This window comes from Lissotriton vulgaris, chromosome 3_1, assembly GCF_964263255.1.
Source record: "Lissotriton vulgaris chromosome 3_1, aLisVul1.2, whole genome shotgun sequence".
NCBI classification, from domain to species: domain Eukaryota; kingdom Metazoa; phylum Chordata; class Amphibia; order Caudata; family Salamandridae; genus Lissotriton; species Lissotriton vulgaris.
The window spans coordinates 326,529,746-326,554,757 of record NC_141689.1 but is presented as its reverse complement, the minus strand read 5'-3'; the positions used below and the strand labels follow the sequence as shown (position 1 = coordinate 326,554,757).

The 25,012-nt window shown below is 43.5% G+C and overlaps 1 protein-coding gene across 1 annotated transcript in view; it reads right to left on the bottom strand.

Annotated features, from left to right (window-relative positions):
• SPEF2 (sperm flagellar and cilia associated 2) overlaps nucleotides 1-25,012 on the bottom strand; it is a 1,087,451-nt gene that overhangs the window by 811,314 nt on the left and 251,125 nt on the right. Inside the window, exon 11 of the mRNA XM_086960525.1 lies at nucleotides 17,011-17,230. Coding sequence (XP_086816651.1) covers nucleotides 17,011-17,230 — 220 coding nt within the window. The remainder of the gene's footprint in view (nucleotides 1-17,010; nucleotides 17,231-25,012) is intronic.

The following is a 25,012-nucleotide window of genomic DNA, read 5'->3' as shown; positions in this document are numbered from 1 at the left end:
GATGAAGGGCCCAAGCTCCTCCCACCTATCCTGCAAGTGATGGACCATCAAGACACACCTAAGCTCCTATTGTGTGTGGCTGTCTAGGAGGAATAAACAAAGCCTAGCTGCCAACTACACCCAGTCATGTGACTGACCAGAGACAGACTAGAGGCACAAAATCGCTAAGGCAAGAAAATGCAAACTTCTTAAAAGTGGCATTTTCAGACTGGTAAATTGAAATCCGACTACACTTATAAAATGTAATGAGACAACTCCAATGATATTCTATGGGAGAGATAAGAACCTGCAGTAGTAAAAAATGAATGAGTTTTTCAATACCAGGACATGTAAAACCTAAAAGTACACATCCTACTCTTTAGATGTACTGCACCCTGCCCATAGGCTGCCAAGGACCTACCTTAGGGGTGACATATAAGACATTTAAAAAAAGGTTTTGGCCTGGCAAGTCCGTTAACTTGCCAGGTCGCAATGGCAGTTTAAAACTGCACTCACATGCTCTGCAGTGGCAAGCCTGAGACTTGTTTAAAGGGCTACTTAATTGGGTGGCACAATTAGTGCTGCAAGCCCACTAGTAGCATTTGAGTTACGGGCCATGGGCACATTTAGTGCACTTCACTTGGGACTTATTAGTCCCTAGTAAAAACTAATGTTACCATGTTTTAAGTAAAGAGCACATGCAATTTAGCACTGGTTAGCAGTGGTAAAGTGTCTAAAGTCCTAGAGCCAACAGAAATGAAGTCAGCACAACAGTTAAAAACAGAAGGTCAGAAGGCAAAAAGTCAGGCGAAAACACATGCTTGTGCCCGCCCACCTGCCTGCTCCAGATGAGCTGTCAGCCAAGCCAGACTGCCGATACTCTCCGCATCGCTTGTAATTCTTGGTTACAGTTGGCTTTGTTTGTACCAGGATACAACCCGACCCATTTCACACTTATCCTAGGAGCTCCCCCCATTCCACTACAACTCCTTAGACATCCCGAGTTGGGTGTATGGAAGGGGTGGGGTGGATCAATACGCCAGAGAACGACAGACATGATCCCTGCCAGAGCACCAAGGTCCAAAGTGCTGCTACTGTGCATGCTCATCTCCGGTAGCCGAGAAGAGCTTGGCATGTGGCAGAGCAAGCGTGTGGTTCATGGGAGACAAAGTAGGAATCTGGGATTTACTTATTTTAGTCTACGGAAGGAGTAAAGCAAAGCAGCACTAAGAAAACATGAGATTTAGGGTTGGATTTGGATTCAGAAAAGGAGTTCTGGAGGAAAAAAAGGGTTGAGGTGGAGGAGCCACACAAGCTACAAATCTCAGGAGTGCAGAGGTAAGTGCATGAGACATTTGTGGGAAAAAAGTAAACAAGGATGTACCCATATATCACCGTAGTGCAGGCAATATTAGGACCTGACATAGGGAGCCGAGAAAGAAGGGGACTGCAGAACATTAACTGGGGTACAATAAAACTGTCAGGCACCACAACCTGCAAGCAAATCAGCAGAACAAACATTCGTAGTAAAAAAGAGACCCCAGTGCAGTACCTATAAGAATGGTCCCAGCTAGATGGAAAACTCGCCACGGTCTGAAAAACCAACAACAGAAGGGTGAAACAACCATGGCAGGAAATAAGACGTCATAGGGAATCAGGTGGCACAAAAAGATGAAGTAAAGAATACCTCATGAAGAAGTGGAAAGAAGAATAATCCCCATAATAGCCCTACACACAGTGACAATGGTGGGCTTTGTGGGTAAACATTTGAAAAAGGCAATCTGATTCATCAGTTCTAAGAGAGAGGGAAACTAATGAATGACATGGGGAATGAAAGTCGAAGGTCACTGGACCGGACTTTTCCCTCTATAAATATTAATCAGTTCTCGCTAGAGCGAAGACTGTTGTTGTCATCTCCTTTGTTATTTTTCCGTAATAGATAATAGGGTGATGCAAGAAGTGGAGTCCGAAAGTACAAAGGATCTAGGGGTAAACAGTAAGACAGCGAAGGAGAGATGAGCTGAGCTTGGCAATATGTAGATCAGGAGCAGACCATGTCATTGACAAATGAAGAAGAAGGTATAACCGCACAAAATCCTATTTTAAACCTGGAGACCTCAGCGTCAACGTTCGCCTCAATGTTAGACATAAGGTTAATCCTACCAAAAAACTTTGAAAGGCATATTAGAGGTGACAGTGCTGAACAATGACATTTTAAAATCACAGAAGGTTCAACTTCAAATCATCACTGGGGAACTAAAACAAATAAATGATCGTATGCCAATTTAAGTAAGGCCTGCCAATGAAAATAAGAATCCCATGGTCAATAAAGATCAAAGAGAGGCAGAAGGGGCTTCATCTCAAGAGGAAGTGGTTACAACTGTATATGATTCTAAATGCCCAATGGAGAGAACCCACTACGTAAAAGCAGTACAAAAAGATTTAGAAAAGGCTAAGGGAGGGGTGTAGTGAAATGGAAAAAGGTGAGGAGCCCATAAATACTCCTAGAATGAGGAAACAAATAGATATATTTTTAAAAGAAAACCCCAAAGAATCACACAAAAGGGATCTAACAACTTGCACTTGGAAGAAGAAGTAGGAAGGGGAGCCTCAGGGAGTGATGATGGAAGAATTATTACCAAGCCTTAAACAGGAAAGAGCTTGTAAATGCCACAAAGGAGATAAGAAGAGTAGGAAATGGAGGCTCTAGTAAATCAGGGAAGTTAAGACAAAAAAAGCAATGATAAAAAAGCAAAGAGTGATACTAGCACGAAAGGTGTTAACATTAGAACTCATAAACAACAAGAGAGATAGGGAGAGTCATGGACACTCTTAGTCCCCAAACTATATTATACATCAACAACAAAAGAGTGTTCCTATTCTGTTTGAGGTGGAAAAAAGCACAGAGCACAAGGAACCAACAAAGCCCATTTAGTTTGTTAGGAAAGCCCTCACTCACCGACCTGGTCGGTGACTTGCTTCATCATCGGGCCCCACCGGGTGTGACCGAATGCCACCCCGGTGTGCTGCGACGCCAGAATTACTGTGGAGCTGGTCTTGTGAGGGTGGGAGGGCTATGTGAAAAATTACGTGGATAGTGTGAAGTGGTGACTTAAAATTGCCTTGTATGTATCAAAAAATTAATTTAATCAGAGATCATCAAGGACAAAGTTAAAAAATGTGATGGGTGCTGTCGACCGGGTCTCGTCGACAGCAGGTACGCCTATTCAAACCTCGGGACCGGGTCTCGTCGACGAGACCCGGTCCCGAGGTTTGAATAGGCGTACCTGCAGGAGACGGGCGCCGTGGGCGATGTGCCAAATGCGCCGTCCCCTCCCTCCCGCGGTCTATGGGGTGGATTTTCATCCCTGGTGAAGTGCTTTTAATTTTTTGTCTCTAAATTTTAGAGACAGGAGGTGTGTGCGTACTACCTTTGGGTGGTGAAGCCCGCCCCCCTTGTTTTTGCACTTCACAGACTTTTTAACTTTCAAGTCCTCTGGTTGGGTGGGCCTTAGAGTGCCCATACCGCCGAGGTTTACACTCTAGGTCCTGACGAATGCCCGGTTAATTATACCACACCGGCTGAAACATGTCCATGTTGACCACTCACGTTGTCACTTAATGTTAGTGGGAGTAGACCATTCAATTAGTTGGCCCTACTCACCATCACATTTTTTAACTTTGTCCTTGATGATCTCTGATTAAATTAATTTTTTGATACATACAAGGCAATTTTAAGTCACCACTTCACACTATCCACGTAATTTTTCACATAGCCCTCCCACCCTCACAAGACCAGCTCCGCAGTAATTCTGGCGTCGCAGCACACCGGGGTGGCATTCGGTCACACCCGGTGGGGCCCGATGATGAAGCAAGTCACCGACCAGGTCGGTGAGTGAGGGCTTTCCTAACAAACTAAATGGGCTTTGTTGGTTCCTTGTGCTCTGTGCTTTTTTCCACCTCAAACAGAATAGGAACACTCTTTTGTTGTTAACATTAGAACACCAGCAAAGAAGAGGTGGAAAACAAATAAGTTATGGGTATATCTAGAGTCCTTACAAAAAGGGAAAAGAGTACAGAAGTTAGGGCCAGATGTAGGTCGATTTTCGTCCGTTACCGACCGGTATACATGATTCGGCATGTAGGGGCACAATTTGACAGAATCGGTAACTTTACCGATTCGGTAAAGTTACCGATTCTGTAAAATACCGAATCGGTATTTTTACCGATTCGGTAAATGTCAGATGTAGGTGGGACTCTTCTGAGTCCCAAAGGCCCTATAAAATCGGTATTTTACCACACAATCCTATTGTGTGGTAAAATACCGATTTCAGGTGTGCATGCACATGTGTGCATGCACACCTAGCCATGTGACAGACAGACATGCCCTTAGGGCATGTCTGTGTGCCACATGGCGCACATGCCTATTTGTGGGTTGCCAGAGGGTGTCAAAGTGACACCCCCTGCACCCTTGCAAAATTCGGTATTTACCGATTCTGTAAATACAGAATCTGTATTTCCCATTGATTCCTATGGGCTTTGAAGCCCATAGGAATCAATGAGAAATACCGATTCTGTATTTACAGAATTGGTAAATACCGAATGTTACAGAATCGGTATTTGCACATCTGGAAATACCTACATGTCCACCACATTGATTTACCGATTTTCAATAAAAATTCGGTAATTAAAAATCGGTAAATCAATTTTACCTACATCGGGCCCTTAGTCCCTTTGAATCACTCACAGCTCTTATTTTCCTTCTCAAAATTCTCCAGCCTTGGAGCAGTTGCGTCAAACGGTCTAAGACGTGTAGCATTTACAAACAACGACACAGGAAAATAAGTTACAAAGGTATATTTTACTCAGGAGTCATTAAGACAACACTTGAAAAGGCGTAAAATGAAGTGTTAAGGTAAGGCATTCAGGGCCATATGTAGGTAAATCGCGAATACCGAATCCTTAATACCGAATTATACCGAATCGGTATTAAGAATTAGGAAAACGTGATGTAGGTAAAAAATCGTTAAACATTACCGATTCGTTGCAATTCGGAATTAAATACCGATTGTGAACAGATCGGTAATAAAAATAAATACCGAAAGGCTATTACCGAATCGGTGTTATCGAATCCATTACCGAATTCGGAAATACCGATTCGGTAATTCAAAAAGTAGCGTTTTGGTGAATCAGCCAATCCTGATACACCCAATTACTTCCCAAACAGGAAGTTGCCACACCCAGCCAGGTGCACAGGGCCTGGAGCTCACTGTGAGGCAGGCAGGCAGGCAGGAGAGCTGAGGAGCCAGCAGCAACACAGCCACAATAAAGGAAGAAAAAGCACTGAACAAGCATTGAAATGGCAAGCCAGGACAGGGAGAAGGAGGGAGGTGAAAGAAAAAGAAAACTCAAGTTCAGCGACAAGGAGCTTGAGATCCTGATCCAGGATGTCACCCAAGAGTACCACAAGCTGTTTGGAGCCCAGTCCCACCAAGTGCCAGAGGCACAGAAGAGGCAAATATGGAGTGGCATTCGGGACAAGATCAATGCCATAGGTGTGACCCTGCGCACCATAGAGGACATCAGAAAGAGGTGGTACGACCTCAGAAAAACAGCAAAACTGAGGATGGCAGAGAGACATAGGCTGGCAGGGAAAACTGGAGGAGGAAAAATCGAGCCCCAGTACCAACACCACTGGAACAGATGGTGGAGTCCACCATCCAGCGGGAGAGTGTGAGTGGCATGGGAGACGCAGACAGCTCCGCCAGAGTAGCTAGAAAACAAGGTAAGAAGCATGCCCAGCATGGTGCCCTACCCTCTCCCAAACCCCAACCCCCATAGTGGTAAAAGTGCTTCCACTCCACACCATGTCTTACTGGTTACCTGCAATGCATTCTGGGTGATGTAGTCAGTGTGAACTCATGATCAGGACTGTCAGGGCAGCTAACACAATAGCATGGTAAAAGAATTGGATAGGTCAGGACAACCACTGTGCACTGTTGGCATGTACTTTAATGCAATGGCATTGCAGACAGAGCATTGAGTATATTTACATTTGTGTCATTACAGGCGAGTCATCTCGCAGTGCAGCTGAGGGCAGCAGAGGCAGGTCAGCCAGGCCAGAGGGGAGGCAACAGGATGAAGACAGCATGCCTGCAGGGAACACCAGCTCTGCGCCATCGCAGCCAGCCAATCCTCCACCACAGCCATCACCACAGCGCCAGGGAGGGCCGCAATCCCCTCTCACTCAGTCATCACTGCGACGTTCACCAACACCACCACCACCACCACAGTCAGGCACCCTCCAGCAGATGGAGGAGTCGGAGGAGGAGGGCAGACAGGGTGAACAAAGTCCTATCGGAGATAGATCCAACAGGGAGCGGGCTGGTTCTGTATCCGAGGGCGCCCACATCTTATCACGACGCAGCAGGGCAAGGCCGGGCAGTCCAGTGGCATCTGAGCAGGGTGACAGTGTGTTTGCTGGACTGGAAGGCAACATGCTGAAGGTCCAGTGCCTGCAGTGGAGGGAGATGAAGTCAATTCACAGGGAGGTGGCAAACATTAATAGACATATGCACAAGATGGAGAAGGGCATCAGTGCCATGGGGGAGAATTTGTCTGCAGGGATGGAGAGGGTAGCTACCTCGGTGGACAACCTCTGCAGCCAGCTGGAGCAGGACCGTGTTGGCAGGCGCCGGGAGAGACTGAGACTCTAGGACTATACCAAGTCGGTGAACCGGCTGGCCACTACGACATCACTGTTGTGTCGCCAGTCCATCGCCATGCAGGAGGAGATGGCGCATTGCAGCAGAGATGTGGCCAGGGGGATGGTGTCCATGACCTCAGTGCTAGAGCTCATGCAGAATGCCAAGGCCTCCAATATGGAAGGGGGGGGACAGTGAGGAGGCTACGAGCCGTGGTAGCAATACACCCTCACCCACCGAGTGCAGGAGGCGTAGTGGACGAAACGTCCCAGCACAGGAAAAGTCCAACTCACAAGACAGCGTCGATGGGGAACGTGCACGTGCAGCGCGGGGACGCAAGAAGTGAAGGACAATGTCTGTCTACATGCATGTGATGGGTGATGTAACCCATGTCCAATTGGACAATGCTCACAATGCTGGAGGTGTGCCAAATAAACACCTCTACATGTAATTTGAAATGGCTCAGTGTCGTTACTCACTCAGAAATAGTTTGACGTAATCTCTGCCCGTCTCTGTCTCCCATCATGTTCAATTGCAGCACCAGCTGCGCTGGGCTCTGGCTGAGGGTTGTCCTCGTCCTCATCCTCTGACTCAGTTAGTTCCACTGCTGTTCCTTTTTTAGTGGCCAGATTGTGTAGCATTGCACACGTAGCAATTATCTTGCAACATTTGATGGGGCTGTACAGACGCGCACCTCCTGTTTTGTGGAGGCAACAGAATCTGCTTTTGAGCAAACCAAAAGTGCGCTCCACCACTTGCGTGTGCTCCTATGTGCCACATTGTATCACCTCTCCCTTCGGGTGGTTGGGTTCAGATTTGGTGTCAGTAGATACGGCCGGAGGGCATATGCGCTGTCACCTATGAACAGAAGTAAGTGGCATTGATTGGTGTGACCAACAGCTTGCGCCAGGGTGTACATCAGGGTGTGTGACATTTACTTACCTAGTATGTATCCGTCGGCAAATTCACCAGCAAGCAGACATGTATGTATGCCACTGTTCCTGAAGATGTAAGCATCGCGGCTACTCCTGGGGTATTTTGCCACGTTGTCTGTTATAATGTGTTTGGCATTGCCGATCACCTGCACATTGATTGAGTGGGTGGATTTGCGGTTTCTGTAAATGTATTCACTTGCTGCAGGTGGGCAGATGGGAATATGGGTCCCATCGATGCAGCCGATCACGTGGGGGAAATGGGCAATTTGATAGAACTCCAGCTTGGTTCTCTGCAGCTCCGCCTGTGTACTGGGGAAGGAAATGTAGTGTTCCATTCTGTCCATCATGGCGTCCAGGAAGGTGTTGAAGAAATGGGATAGACAGCTCTGTGACACTCCACCCACTGCTGCTATCACACCCTGGAAACTTCCTGATGCAAGGAGGTGCAGGCAGCAGACTACCTGGACATGGGTGGGGATAGGGTCTTAGGTCCCGTATTAGATCCAGGATGGTGTCTGGGTGCAATCTGTATCTCTCATGTATTTCTGGGTCTGTCAATTGGAACAAAGTGGTGCGTAATCTGTACACCCGCTCCTCATGTCTCCAGATCCTCATTCCTGCTGCTCTCAGGCGTAGCCGCCTTGCAATGAGATAGAGGCCTGCCATTGTGTTCACACTGATGCATTTTGGGTCTGTTTATATAGACTGCTCCTGATTACCACATGCTCCTGAAACGTGCTAAATACCGATTCGTTATTACCGATTTTGGTCTAATTCGGTATTACCGAGGTTTGCTACATAGCATTTTTGGGGTTTTTACCGAATCGTTTATACCGATTCGGTATTCATTGTTTCGGTAATTTCAAGTCGGTAACTTTTGTTTTTTACCGATTCGTTATTATCGAATCAATTCGGTATTACGTACATCTCACATGGCTAAATAATTGTCGGTAACACCGAAAATAACCCTTTTTCAGTGTTACCGATCGGTATTTGGCCACCTACATATGGCCCTAAATGCGAGAAACGGAAATACATAAAGCACGTTAAATTATTGAAACCTTTTAAAACATCATGCAGGGTTGGGTCCTGGGCAAATTATATTGATTGAACAAAATAACATGAATAGAAGACACATAGATAGCAGTAAGATGGAAGATCTAAAAAATATTGGTTTCATGTCTTAGCCCTGAAGAATATTGGCGGGCCAGGAGTTGTGAGAATAGATATGCAGCTCTATCCTCACCAGTCAACAGTGAGGTCTGGTAGCAGAGAGAAATCGATTAGGATAATGTGTGATTGCACAGCGTAGGGATTCTATCATAGAATATTAGTGGATATGGGAAAATGTCACACTCGGAAACTTCTAAAGAGATAACAGAACAATAGGAGATTATATGTTGCAAGAAACCTGGCTATGCAATGAAATACGGACAATTGATGGGTTTCTGCAGGTACACAAAACAGCAAAGAAGAGGCAATATGGGCGACTATCTGGTAGGCTAATAATATTAAAATCCACCAAGTTAGCAAGGAACGTTTCACCAATAAAATTAAAATGCCCCAGGATTCTGACTCGTAGAGTGCACCTACACCAGACAGACACTAGAGATGATAGTGTGCTAATAAGCAACGTTTATATCCAGGGGGGAGTGCAGTACAGTGCAGGTCTTAATTAAGGAGAATTAAGGAAGATGCAAAATATATTTGTACAAACTTCCCCAAAGTTTTGATTATTTTGCTGGGAAATTTTAACCAAAGATTGGATCCAAGACAGACTGATGCCCTTATTTGAAGAGATATTGTCATCGTATAACATTAACACTGCTAGTCTCCCTGTAAGGACGTTAGCTACACATGATATGGCACTAGGAATTTTTTTGGGATCGAAGGGAATGTTTTGCGTAAATGGTCACACAAATTCTGACCGGCCCTTGTGTCAGACATTTAAAAATGGGTTGCAACTATGGCCAATAGATTGTATCTTTATGCAGGCCTGATTTTTTTACAAAACTGAAGGTTCCTGGTAGAGCAAACAGAGGGAAGTGACCATTACCCCCTATAACTGAAAATAATTATGGGGTACATAGGATTTGAGACATGGTTCTCCCCCTACACATAGAGCACCCCAAGTGACTTTCTACTAGGATCACGGAGAAACATCTGGTGGAACTAGTAAATTACCAACAGAGCCTAGACGTCTGCATACATTGGTATGAGAATACAATTAACCAAGTAGTTTTATTTCTCAAAAGTATATTTAAACACTAACAGTAAGAAGCAGAAAAGGGCCCAACCCAGTCCATTTCTAGGAAAGCAAATAATTAGTTTGACAAGGACTGCAGAGATTTAAAACTTCAGATGAGGATAGGGGAGAAAAATCTTTTAAAAAAAGATTGATTATGAAGGTCGTGCCAGACTTCAGAACACCAAAGGAGATATATAAGAAATTGATTAGAGATCAGAAAAGAGCCTACAAAGATAGCTGCTGGAAAAACATGCTGATAGCTAATCGAAACAAAATGGTTTAAAAAGTTCTGGAAGTTTGAGAAGCTAGGCTAAGGCAAGGAGGTGGAGTCCAGGAAATGTGTGGTGGTAGAAGAATCTTGGGTAGAACATCTAAGAGAAATGTATGGAGTGGGATTGGAGGCTGAGAGAATGAGCCTAGTAGATTGGAATGGGGAGACGAGAATATCAGAGCCCAGTTATCCCTATACAATATTAAAGACATAATGTTTGCCCTGAATTGGTCTAGAACAACTGGACCAGATAATCTCCATGCAGTCGTTTATGACTAAGGTTGACTGGAGGGAAAAATTCTTCTACCTGACATTCCAAAAAATGTTACCTACAGCCGAGTTCCCAGAAAACTGGAAGGGTGTAATCATCAGACCAATACATAAGAAGGAGGGCACAAAAAAAGAAAATTACAGGTTGATTAATCTACTCGATGTGGGCGAAATCTGTTTGCAAAAATAATTTTATGTAAACTTAAGGAATGGGCTAAACTACATCATATTGTACCGCTGGAACAAGAGTGCTTTAAGGAAGGCCACTCTACAATAGACCTATGCTCAGCCAGTTGCTGCGTGCGCTGAAGGCTATGAAGCAGAGCGGCAGTTTAATCTGCTACTTTGTAGAATTCTGCACGGCCTTCGATTACGTTGATTGGAATTGTTTGTGGTAAACTTTGGCAAAACAAGACATTCCTTACATTCTCCTGACTATTATAAAGGAGCTGCACTCACACAACTGGGCACAAGTAATTGTTGACACAGTTTGAGCCAGAAAATCCCAGTTATTAATGAGCTGCGCCAGGGATGCATCTGGGCCCCACTGCTATTTTCCTTGTGTATCGCTGACTTACCATCAGTATTAGCTGTAGCAAAGGGCGTCAGCGCCATAATGAATAGCAAACATATAGCATGCCTCCGGACGATCTCGTTATTATGGATCTGACAGAAATAGTCCTACAAAGGAAACTGAATACATTCATGGAATACTGCAACAATAACAAGTTAGTGGTAAACATGGAAAAGACAAAAGTGATGGGCTTTGGCAAAACATCTGTAAACTTTGAATGGTACTTAGGACCCATGAAATTAGAAACCATTAATAAATATAAGTATGCAGGGGTTTGGTTCGAGAATAATGAGCATATGCCAGGTGGTTAGAATCATACATCGCAGGAGATGAGCAAAAGTTATCACTACTGTGTAAAAATGAGTTAATGTATAGTGAACTCAAGTGCACTAAGGGTGTTAGGAAAAACTTAGAGGAAATATGTAGGATGTTATGTCTAAGTATAGGTCAACAGTATCTGCAAATAGAACGAAGAGCAAACTCAGCGCTCTAATATAGCCTTATAGCCCGCCTTAGGGGGCTATACCGGCTATTAGAACATTGGAATGTTGGGAGCTCCATTGAAAACAATGGAATGCTCTGGGCTTATAATGGCTGGTATAAGCCTGGAGCTCCAACATTCCAATGTTTCTTTTTTCACAGCTCTGGCTGTGAACAAAGGCTCCAGGGAGCCTGAGGGGATTCCAATCCCCTCACGCTCCAAAAAGGCTTTGTTTTTTTGTTAGAGCATTCTGTCCTCTAGTGACAGAATGTTCTAATAGCCTTATAGCCCTTCGTAGATGGGCTATACCGCAACTAAAGTCCCTCTCCCTTGTTAAAGGCCCTCGCCTTCGGCTCGGGGCCTTTAACGCTGGAGAGGGCCTTTAATAGCCGGTATAGCCCTCTACGGCGGGCTATAAGGCTATATTAAAGGCCCTCTCCAGCGTTAAAGGCCCCGGGCCGAAGGCGAGGGCCTTTAACAAGGGAGAGGGACTTTAATAGCAGTATAGCCCACCTACGAAGGGCTATAAGGCTATTAGAACATTCTGTCACTAGAGGACAGAGTGTTCTAAAAAAAAACAAAGCCTTTTGGAAGCGTGAGGGGATTGGAATCCCCTCAGGCTCCCTGAAGCCTTTGTTCACAGCCAGAGCTGTGAACAAAGAAACATTGGAATGTTGGAGCTCCAGGCTTATACCAGCCATTATAAGCCCAGAGCACTCCATTGTTTTCAATGGAGCTCCCAACATTCCAATGTTCTAACAAAGAATAAAGCTAGAGAGTATGATATGCAGTGTGTAAAAGGGAAGTCCTCGTTCCAATTACATGCTTAACTCATGGCAAAGTGAGTAGTGGTTTTCCTATGAGGACTCCCTACCAAACCGTAAATTCAGATCTGAATTAATAAGGTTGAGAACGAGTATTAACCTCTTTGATGCTCATGACGGCTCCCGGCCATCATGAGTCATGTTGAGCGTGTGCTGATGACGGCCGGGAGCCGGCATGACCACACCCATGATTGGAATGTTCAGCACTGTGGCGAAATTCGCACCGCAGTGATGAGGTTAATCCATGCCATAGTAATAACAAGGTAAAAATGGTAATGATGGATGTATTTGGAAAATGGAGCTGTGGCTTGAGCATAAAGTGTGACAGCCTGCCTATTTCTATGGATTGTTTAAAATTTCACACCCTTTTGGAAAACCATGATACGGCCACTTTTTAAAAAAATACGGCATCTGAGAACGTGTGCAAGCAGTGGCACATTTAATAGACATGCAACATTTGAATGTGACATGTGCCATAGAAACATTTGTGGTTGCTGTTAAAAGGATTTTATTAGATTTTTATCTCATTTAATTGTTTTTATATCTATTATTTTAGGGAACGTTTGATCTGTCATAGAAATTGTATTAGGAGATATTAATTGTACACATGTATTATGATGATTATTTTTATTAGGGTTGTTACATGAATTATATGAGGAGATTTGGGGCCCGATGTAGGAAGCCTAATACTGGTCAGTAACGGCTGAAATTACCGAATTTCAGCCGTTACCGCCCGGTATTAGGCTTTTCTGATGTAGGGGCCTAATCTAAGGATTCGGTAATTTACCGAATCGGTAATTTAAGGAATCGGTAAATTACCGAATTCCTAAATACCGATTTGGTAAATTACCGAATTCCTAATGTAGGGAGCACTTAAATGAGTGCTTTTCCCATGTTAGGATTTGTTATTAACCACCAACTACAAGTTGGTGGTAAATAACGAAAACCCCCAAAAAGCAATTTCATGCAAATTATTTCAGTGCCATGTGGTAGATATACATGCCCTTAGGGCATATATGTGTGCCACATGTGCACCCAGACACAATTGAGGGGTGCAACAGGGTGTCAAAGTGACACCCTGCCACCCTTCAATTTTTTCCTCCTTTTACCGAATCGGTATTTACCGATTCGGTAATTCCCATTCATTCCTATGGGCCTCCAGGTCCATTGGAATGAATGGGGAATACCGAATCGGTAAATACCGAATCTTAACGATTCGGAAATAATTACCGAATTTTTCCCTACATAGCATTTACCGATTCTAAAATACCAAATCAGTAAAATTAGGTATTTTAGAATCAGTAAATGTCCCTCACCTACATCTGGCCCTTAATGAGTACATAAATGTTATTGGATGTTTAGCTCTCATTTTGACTGACTGACTGACTGATAAAAACTGAATCGTAAAATGCATTGCAATGCTATTTTCCACCGTACCCTGAATGTGAAGCATGTACTATTTCAAAATATAAATGGCTTCCTGTTAGATCTGGGGGTCTCTAGTTGGCAATGGTATTCACCTTTGTCCAAATAGGGACCCTTACTTCTAAGTCAGGATAAGGTGATTACACTCCTAAATAACCCCTGCTCATCCCCTTGGTAGCTTGGCACGAACACACTGGCTTATCTCAGAGGCAGTGAGTTAAGCATTTGTGAATATACACAGTAATACAGTGAGAACACTACAGACTGACACAACACAGGTTTTATAAAAAATAAGTATTCTTTATATAGACTTAAAACAAGACCACAAACTACAAAAATCCACAATACTGTACTTAAGATTGACTTAAAGATGGTAAAAGTTACTTAGTTCAAGTTGATGATACATACAACAAGTTCTCAACAAAGTACCTGGATGCGTAACGCAAAATGAACAAAAGGCTTGCAAAAGGGGAGATGCGTTGGTTCCGTGATCTGGGGGAAATGATGCGTCGTGCCTCAATGCTTGCGCAGAGTAGGGGATGCGTTGTGCTCCTTACCGGTGCGTAGATTCTCAGCTTGCGGACCGGTTGCGGCGTCAAGATGGCACCGCGATGCGATGATCCTGGTATGATGCGAGAAGATTGCGCCCTTGATGCGACGGTGATGCATAGACACCCTGGCAGCCTTGCGATGACTCTGTTCTTTGGAGCCGCGACAGGCCCTGCGACACGCTTCTCCGGTGATGCGATGGCGAATTTCTTGATGGCGTCACGCTTCTCGGGTGATGCGACAGCAGACAGCTTCGACGAAGACACGCTTTCTGGGAGATGCGGCAGCGGCACGCTTCTCCGGCGATGCGACGCGCTTCCAGCTCCCATCGACACGCAGGCTTCTGAAGTTAGAATTCCCAGCAAGGAAATTCAGGAGGGAGCTGGAGATGAAGTCTTTTAGCCCTGAGACTTCAGCAGGAGGCAAGCACAAATTCAAGCCCTTGGAGAAGATTCTGTCCTTAAAAAGTTCCTTCTCCTTTTCCTTAGCAATAAAGAAACCACTGCAGGACAACCCAGCAAACAGCATACTAGCAGAGGGGCAGTCCAAAATTCCTGCAGCTTCCTTGGTTCTTCTCCTTGGCAAAAGGTTTCTTGTTCCCAGAAGTGATCTAAAGTTCTTGGGTCCGAGTCCCAATATTTATACTGCTTTTCTCTTTGTTCTCTGAAGGCAGAGGGACCTCTGCCTAGTCCAAACCAGTTCCTGAGCACTCTGTTTACAGGACTCCTTCACAGTGCAGGGCAGAAACATCAGACGCCCCACAGGAGGTGGAGCCAGCATTGTGGAGGAAAGCACAGCCCTGGAGCACTTTGTTGATGACATGATTCCTTCTCTTCTTTAACAGTGCAGGGCAGAGACATCAGCCACACCCCAGGAGGTAGAGCCAGCATTGTGGAGGGAAGGCCCAGCCCTATTCAGGTCCGAGGTGCAACTCCTCCCGCCCATCTAGATGCAGATCTCCTTATTCACCACTGAGCTGACTCATTCTGTTTCTTGGAATCCCCCAGCCCTGTCACTGGAACTGCAGACAAGGAATACACAACTAGCAGAGGCAGGCTTTGGATACTTAGATAATAAAATACCTACTTTCTAAAAGTGGTATTTTCAAACACAGAATGTTAAAACCAACTTTACTAAAAGATGTATCTTATCATTCTGTGTTCAAGCGTACTAAATTCGAATTTCTACCATGTTCCCTGAGTCAGTTAGGATTATAAGAATGTAATAATCTAACTGCCTATTCTGGCCTATGGAGAACAGTTAGCCTTCCAATAGTGAAAAACGAAAATGGTTGTAATTCACTATTAGGACGTGCTACAAACACCAGCGCATGTCCTACCTTATACTTACAATGCACCCTGCCCTTGGGCCTACCTTAGGGGTGTCTGATATGAAGAAGAGGGAAGGTTTAGGGCCTGGCAAGTGGGTGCACTTGCCAAGTCGACATGGTAGTACTAGACTGCACACAGGTCTTGCAATGGCAAGCCTGAGACATACTTAACAAGCTGCTTCTGTGGGTGCCACAACCAGTGCTGCAAGCCCACCAGCAGCATTTGATTTACAAGCCCTGAGCACATATGGTGCACTTTACTAGGGTCTGACAAGTAAATCAAATAACCCAATCATGGAATCACTAATTAGTACATCAATTTAACATAGGGAGCACTTGCACTGTGACACTGAATAGCAGTGGCACAGTGCCCAAAGCATATAACAAGCAAAAACATATAAAAAACAGAGGAGGCAAACTGACAAAATGGAAGGGAGACTCACGCCAATGATGCCAGGTCTAACACTTCCCCACACTCATCTGGCAATTGGGGCCACTTTTTAGGTCTCGCCTACAGACAGCTGTCTGTTAGCACAGAGATGTATTCTATCCAACACAGACCTATTGTGGGCTTTGTGTCCACCCTTTACGCATAATTAAACAGCTTTTTTGCCTATCTCAGTTCCTTGCTCCTGATTCAATAGCATGCCTCCCAATTCTTCCATTTGCCCCTCACAAGGAGCATTTTGGTCTTAGTGTGTTTTAATTGGAGAAGTTATATTGTTCCACTGCGATGTAAGAATCTTCCATTGATGTGAGCGTGGACAGTTTTCTCTCCCTCTGTAGGTCTCTCCCTGTTCCCCTCTCTCCCTTGGCCCCATAGCTCTCTTTTTAATTATTAGTCCACCAGAGGCTACTTTTTTCTAGCATCCTAGTAGTCTCACCACCGTTCACCATAGTATCAGCGGGTGGTCATCTTAAATGGCTTTAAAACCATTACATGAGGCATTTCTTTCTGTGTGAATGTACGGTGTCCAGTTGGACTGATTTTCTTCTGCTTTAAAAAACATAATTCAGAGATATGGCTGAAGCATGGCTCAAGCCCTAACAATGCATTATTCCTCAGGCGCATGAGTGTAATGCTGTAACCAGCAGGCCAATCGTGATGTCTGCACTTACTAAATAGAGACTTCATAGTTGGGTAGCTGGTATCAGGTGTACAAACATTAGTATTCAAATTTAAATATACCTCTCCAACAGCTTCTCTTTAGAACTGAGAGTCCTTTTACCAGATATATTATTTATACATTATTATTATAGGCCACTCTTATCTTAAATTTAAACCATATAAAGGATAACAAGCATCATCTCCTTCTTGATGATTACAAAGGTCCATCTTTTGACCCTTGTAAGGATAGAAGATAGAAGCTGACATGTTTAAAGGCTGCAAAAGAAAAAACAATATGGAATCAAACTATACCTTTTTCCAAGTATTTCAGGCAGGTGCTTTTCCCAGACAGCACTTTCCCCAAGATGCATCCCTTGAAAGGGACTGGAGGGAACACAGGTAGTGGAGCCATAGGTTCAGGTGGGTTAATTAATTCCAGTATCCTATGAATCACATATCCCAATATATTGTTGTTGGTTGCAGGGCTTTTCACACTCACGTCTTCAAGAGGTATCCACTCCCCTGTCATGGTCTACAAAAATAAAAAATTAAGCACATGTTCAAATGTAATTATCTTTCATGTGAAAAACAGAAGTTATGTGGTGAAAAGTACATGTGACAGTATGATTTTGTGTTGAATACTGTTTATTCTCATTTTCATTTCAATTAAATTATGCAGCTTATTAATTTAGCTGTTACCATGTATGTATGTATGTATGTATGTATACTTGTAAAGCGCACTATCACCTTTCAGGCATCCTGGCGCTGTATACCGCTGTGGAACCCTTCCTGGCTTTCCCTGTGAGATGCCCCCTACTGGGGCACCCCCAAGGTGAAGCCAAGCATCCCAGCGCTTCACCATGCACTGATAACCACATTACAGAAGATTCTGATCCCATAACACACACGATAAAGAAAAGCCCACATTCTATGTACAGTACGTGTATACCGCTCTAAACTCACTAATCTTAAAGCATGCCATTTCACATACTAAAACGCCCCCTTTTTAGGTCTTACTAGAGTCAGCGCATGCGCTGTTCTTACAAGAAATTTAGTAGGTAGTTTAAAAATGCTACCCAGGCCGGCCACCAGCTTGCTATTACGCGCACAAGCGTGCCGACGTTCACAGCACTTTTTCCCGTCACGTGCACGTGCGCACAACTCCGTCACCACTTGCGTTTATATTTTTTAACGGCAGCGCGGCGTTACTTTTACAGACGCGCAGCCACTTCTTGTTGTTCTTCCAGAGAAGGTGTTCTTGGCACGTCTTAGCATGTCTTTGGTTTCTTTTACCAACTTGTTTTTTTAGCGGCTGCTCTAACGGCCCCCCTGTGCTTGCAGCTTTCCCCCTCATGCTTGTTGGACACTCGATTCTTTTCAACTGGGAGTGCCCGGCAGCCCCCGAGGTGTTTGTCGGCCCATTCATTTTGTAAACAGCAGCCCTAGCTCCTGCTTTGCACCGGCGTCGTCTTCAGAGATTCACTGCACCCTTTTCCTGTTCTAGCCCGCCTGCACCGTGCAGGCGGGGCAAATTACCAGCGCCATTGCTACCCACCATTACTTTTATCACCACACCACCATCACAGCCACCATCATTTCTAGCACCATTAGCACCACCAATACCTTGACTACCATTACCACCTGAGCCATAACCAGCACTACTATTACCACCACCGTTTCCGTATTGGAATTAGCACCACCACCACCATTATCAGCACCCCAGTACCATCACCATCAGCACCATCATCGAATTACAGAGCCCACCGTTGCCACCAATACCCACACTGCAGGTGTCACCAGCATCACCAATACCTTCACTATTATTACTGCCAGTATTGTCATTGTCATGAGCACCGCCACTATCACCAACATCAGCACCAGTATTCCAACCACCAATGTCTCTACCACTGTCATAGTTACTATCAGCGACGCAATATTATTGATAGAGCAAGGATTCGCATGTGAAGTGACTGGCTCGTACTCATGAACCTCGAATAACCTTAACGAATTAACCAACATGTTTGTCTAATTAATTCTGCCCCTTTTACATTGACATTGGGTGTCCAAGAGAAGATTGCTTATGTGTTTTACTAATCCAAATACGCTTGCACCTAAAATGGCTGCTGCTATGCGGGATTTTCTACTGCGCATGCGTCTGTCATACTCACGTGACATGACGTACTCTCAGCTTTCGAGAGAACCTGTTGCATCTGCGCACTAGTGTTAATATGGCTGCTCTATCTTCTCACATGCGTGAAGCTTGCACTGCTGCTTTTGCTAAGCTGTTCGTTCTGCCTAATCCTAATGCTATAGTTAAAATTAAGATAATGGGTTTAGAGTAGAAATTCACGGTATATAGTGTACTCATTTTATTCTGTGTTCTAAAACTGTTTCCTTTTACTTTTCATGTATCGTAATCTTTTGGTCCTGGGAGGTGCTATTACTCCATTTTGAAAGTCCTTCTGCGCATGACCCAGTCTGGCTAGGAACTGAGCTCGTTGACATTGAAATCGAGCCAGAAGACAGTCACAGCCAAGATGGCCCTGGGAAGATGACATCTGACCCTGCTAGAAGATGCTAAATTGCATACAATGTATTTGTCAATAGAACAACCATTGTTAGGTGAAATGCAGTCGTCATGTGAAGAGAAATTGATGGGGCCGGAACGAAAAATTAATATTCAACACTGAAGTAACAGAATTTGGGGTGGTGTGACGACCTCTCCTCCTCTTTTGTCCAATCAAAATTGGGGATCCTTACACTTGCAACAATGGGAGTGGTACACTGACCTGAAAAACAGTATAACTAGAGTAGGCTTAGCTAGTTAATTTGTCTGACATGTCACTGACCCAACGCACTCAATAGGTGATTAAGAGCAGTGGTGCTGCGAAGCACTCTGCCAGAAGATTTGCTGACACAATCTGGGTTCTGGGAAGATGAACTGCTGGCGAAGCACTTTGCTGGTGAATGCTGTAACCCAATCAGGGTTTTGGCTGATTCCTTGCAGAGAGGGAGTAGCGCAGGCGGTGCTGGTCTTAACCTTTGGTGGTCCGGTCCTGATCCAAATCTGGGTTTTTCCTGTCTTTATTCTGATCTGCACCTGCTGGCCTACTGGCAACTGTATTCTTTAGGGTTTATCCTGTCCTTTCAACTGACCCGTGGCCAGGGTTGGTCTTCACACCATTACAGGTAAACATAAATCTGTGTGGGTAATCGTCATTATATTTTGCGTCCTTTTCTTTACCCTCCCTAATATGCTGGTGCTTTGATTGCATATGTTCCTTTTTCTTACCCTTCCTTTGGAAAATGATGAATTCGTTTTTTGCTGTTTTAATAGCATGATCCATTTTTCTTACCCTCCTTATAGTTGAATGCTAAAATGTTTCTCATAATTGCATAAGTGTTTCTTTTTTCCACCCTCCCTTTAAAGTGATTAAACTTGGTTATTAGATTTAATAGTGTGTTCCATTTCTTACCTTCCCTATAGTTACATGCTAAAATTGATTTTCGTAGTTGCAGATTATGTTCACTTTTTCCCTATCCTTTGATAACTGCTTAAAGCTGTGTTATTCTAGAGTGTTCCTTTTTCTTACCCACCCTTAGAAAATGTCCTAAATCCGTCTTATTAAATAGCATGTTCCTTGTGCTTACCTTCCCTTTATCTCATTTTTGCTAAATGATTGGCATAATATATGTTTTTGCATAGTTATACACTATTTCTAATATTGGTTATTGATAGTCTTATTGCTTTTAATCTTTGGATCATGATTTATGATGAGATTTAGATAAATATTTTAAAACTTCCTTGAGTCTGTGGTTATTATATGAGTGCAAATGTTATTTTGTTGTTGACTGCCTACTTTAAAACTAACTCCCTGATCCAAGAGGTCATAGGTACCAGTGACAAGGATTGGTAAGTCAATGGTATAGGACCTAGTAGTTAAAATATCTGGTAGTAAAGCGCTGGTTACTGGATTAAGTAAATGTGAAAATTGATTATGGGCCCTGGTGAGTATGGCAAAATTATAGTCGGGTGACCTGCGCGCTCTATCAGTATAATGTGCTTTGTTGCCCTGAAACACTGACAGTTTAGTTTGAATGTTTGTGTGTGTCTGGCGTGTGTGTGTGAGAGACATTGTGTCTGTGTTATAAACAACAAAATTGGCCGAAACATATTGGATTTTCCAGTGCCTGTTTCACAATGAATCACATTCATTAAGAGACAGCTTTAGCCCGCTACCAGAACTCGTGATGAACAGAATAATACACAGAGAGGCCATTCAGGTCAGTCGTCAGTTGCCATTAGTTGTTTGCTTCAGTCCTCTTCAGCCATTTCTTGATGAAAGTGGCACTCACATTGTGAATCAGCCTACAGGAGTGTATTCCCTTTATAATCATACTGTTGGCTGCTAGGAGTATTAGTCAACCTAAAGAGTGCTTCTATTGTAATGCATGGATGGTAAAGTGTGTGTTCACTGCAATAGAGATGCACCCCTTTAGCCTGCTCATCACCCTTCACCTGCCCATTTGCCCTTATCCATACTCATGCACAGTACTCATTCTTCTACACTGACCACTAGCACTATCCCCACTCGCCCTCCCACTCCTCTGCTTACTCCTTCCATTACCTCCACTCTTACCTCTATCATTATTAATATCCATACACCTATGCTTTCTTTTGTATTCATACTTCTACATATACACTTATTCGTACTCCTTACTCTTATATTTACTCCGTTTTTACTTCTACTCATGTGAGATTCATTTGTCTGCTTGTGTGGTTAGGAGATATGTTATTTTCAACATTCCCCCCAATAGCAGCATTAGTGGTTGGAGCGGTATTGTGATATCTGTTATGGACCTAATGTCAGATAGAATTTCACGCCAGAATTTGTGGATTAGGACATAAAACCACCACGTATGCAGTAGTGTGCTGCTTCCCCTGCATCCCTTCTATTGTGTGTTAGAACTTTCAAACATTGCCTTTAGCTACGTGGAGGAAAGTACCATCTGGTCAACAGTTTATACGCATTTACCTTAGGTTGCGTGCTTCTGGATGGTTGAGATACTCTCTTCTGGATCAGATTGCAGACCAAGTGCTAATCTCTTTCTCACCTTAGAGTATGCTTATGTGTAGATCGTGGTTTAAGCTCTAAGATGTAGCTGGAGAACCATACAATGCCTTTATGTTGTTGAGTTGTGAAATAGGGCTTCTAGATATGATTTATTTCTATTTACCTTATCTTGCACACCTCGTCTATTAACCCAGTGAATCACCTGAGATAACCAACAGTCCCAGGCCTAGGTTGTCTTTTGTTGCTTCCTTAGAGACAAAGACTCCAACTTCAAAGAAGTGAATCAGGAATGGTGATCTTCTTTCATCCCTTCTACGAAATCCCGGGTGCGTTAGACCTGGAGGGAAACCTGGGTTATAAAGCGGTGGTGTCAGTGGTAATGGATAAGTGCTGTAGCCTTTTTTCCTCACTATTTGTTGCCAATAATTTAAGAGGTTTGACTTGGAGCCATTCTTCCGTGAAGCGACAGTGCCCTTTACAGACAGTGCTACTGGACAAATAAAGGAACTCACCTTTTGCTCTGATGCCTCAGTGTACTTAAATACATATGGTCTTCATTGTAGTCGGGAGTGAATCTCCATACAGCAATGTGATCCAAAGCTGGATTGGTGATCATGCATGACATGTTTGGCATTGATGTGATCTTGAATGTGTGACTTTTTTAATGCTCTAGCTGGCGAAGAGTAGACATGGTGAGCGGGTAGTAATTGAAGAGATCAGGATCTAGTGTTTTTTCATAGTTGGGAGAATATGGCATATGTTGAGAGCTACTGGAAAGGTACGTTGGGTGAAGGTAAATTATCAGTGGTGCATTTTGGTGCAAGCGCCTCTGAGCAGAAAGCTTTGATGAAGGACGAAGGTAAGCCATCATCTTCATAGGAGATGGCCTAGGCATTAGAAAACGTAAGTACATGTCAGACCGCAAAAAAACAGAGATCCTTTTCTTCCCTCAAGGACATATTTTGATTATTAGGTTTTGGTACATTAAAATTTGAAGACCTTTCTCCCTCTGTCTTTTACACTGTCAAATTGTTTACCTTATTCCTGGATTCTAACCTCACCCTGATAGCATACATAGCTGTGTGAGGATGTTGGGGAATTGCTCTCTCAATCAAAAGAAAATATTCACGTCACCAGTTAAAAACAGCAGTTAAGACTCGTCATCCATAGAAGGGACTTTAGAAATGCTGTCCTAGCATGTGCTACATTGTTCTCATGTGTGCAGCTCATTGTAATACTTAAGAAATTATAACCACTTTGGCACTACCTTCAAAGTCAAATTAAAGCAAGTTTCAACTATAAAGGATGCAGCTTTACTTATAAATTTACTTACTTGAATCCCCTCCATTCTTTTCTAATCTGCTCTTCATATCAAGGAGGACTCAGAAGCTGAAATTCTATACAATTGGACTTATAGAAGTTGAAAACTTACTTTGTCCAGAATAACTCTATCAATGAAGCCGTGACTAAAAGCTGATATTTCGACCCCTGGACATTAAAAACAATCCAGTTAAAGCACACCTATCAAACATTCAAACAGCAAAACAGTTAAAAAAAAAAAACTTTGACCTTGCTTTTTAAAGTAATACTCCCCTCCCTCCTAAAACTTGATACTAATCTAACAAAATCTTATTGAAAGCTGTGATATTCTTTATACATTCCATGCAAGAAACTTCTGTTGTACTTCCTGTTGTTTAAAATGTTCTTTTTCTGTTGTATGTCATGTGATTAGATGAGTTATCGATAACGCTCCCTAATACTCCCTAATACTCTGTGTTACTATAGTCCTAGATTTAAGGTATATAATTATTTTTAACTAATGATATTTGTTTGGAAGTGTGTTGTTTTTATTTATGCTTGTAACAACATTTGTTCTACTGCAGAGCATTGAACAAGTGCTTCCTGCTGCACACCTAGGCCTCCCCCTCAAAGCATAGCCAGTGTTCTTGTCCTCCTGACTGGTCACAATATTTTTGAGGGGCACACTGCAAATTATTGGAGGAGCAGCCATTGCAGAAAGCACTCGACCTCCAGCTCCAGTTATCCTGTTAGCAAATGACTCTATAAATAATTCTTGGTTCCATAACTACTTCAAGATGAAAGTCAGGTGATTAATCTAAGAGTGATACATAATTCAATACTCCCAACTACACAGGGTCTGTGTACCCCAAGAGAATAAATTACAACTTTCCGGATGCACATGCAGGGCGTCCTATGTGTGGGGAGGATGGAGTCGATTTTTTATCATATGGTCTGGTACCGTCCTCTGGTTAGTGCTTAGTGAGATACAGTGATAACTGCTCTCCAGACATTACAAAAACCCCTGTGTTGTGTTTACTGGGCCAATTCCCTAGTTCCAAGGCTACCAGCATGTTGAGTACATTTATAGGTCTGACCCTCATTCTGGCTAGGCACCAGATCTTCATGAGTTAGAAAAGCCCTGAGGGTCCTGACTTATGGAAATAGGAGAAGGAGCTCAGTAAATGGACTGAATGTGAAGGTACTGCCATAAAATGATACTTTAATGGGGGTTTGCACCAACATGACATAATGAAAACCTATGATGCTATCATAGTGTCATGGCTGTCCCTGGATAGGACCGGTCAGATAAGGCACCTACAAAGACAACAATGAATAAGGTCTCTTATTAAGTTGCTAAGCTTCAACTACTCCGACTATTATGAGGCTGGATCACTGATGCCTCCCACTCTGCAGCAACATCAGCGTATAGTATAATGGGATTTTTTTCTGTAGAAACCAGCTGTGAAATACCCAGCTTTCAAATAAAAATCATACAACTCAAATACAATATAAAATTTAACATAACTTCTGGAATAAAGAGTTAATTGTAAATGATGACCTCCAATACTATTTAAACAAGGATTGTGTTAAGAACCTTATGGCAAAATGTGACCGCATTAATGATGCCCTTAATACTCGGGCCCCCTCCCCTTCTATGCCTATAGTACCATGCCCTACAGTTGCGCAGGTTTCTGCTCCCAAGGGTGGGGGTCCATCCACAATCAGGTCGGCTGGCTCTCCTATAGTGACCATTGATAACCCTGCTCCAAAAAAAGGGAAAGTGGATAATGGGATATATATCCCTACAACGGAGGCTGCTCCCAGGGCAATTACCTCTGTAAAGCCTAGAGGCCAGCAGGGGGCTGTGGTAAGAAGAGTACCTCCAATAAATCTACCTCCGGATGTAACACCCTTTGTTGCAATCTTAGTTAACGTGC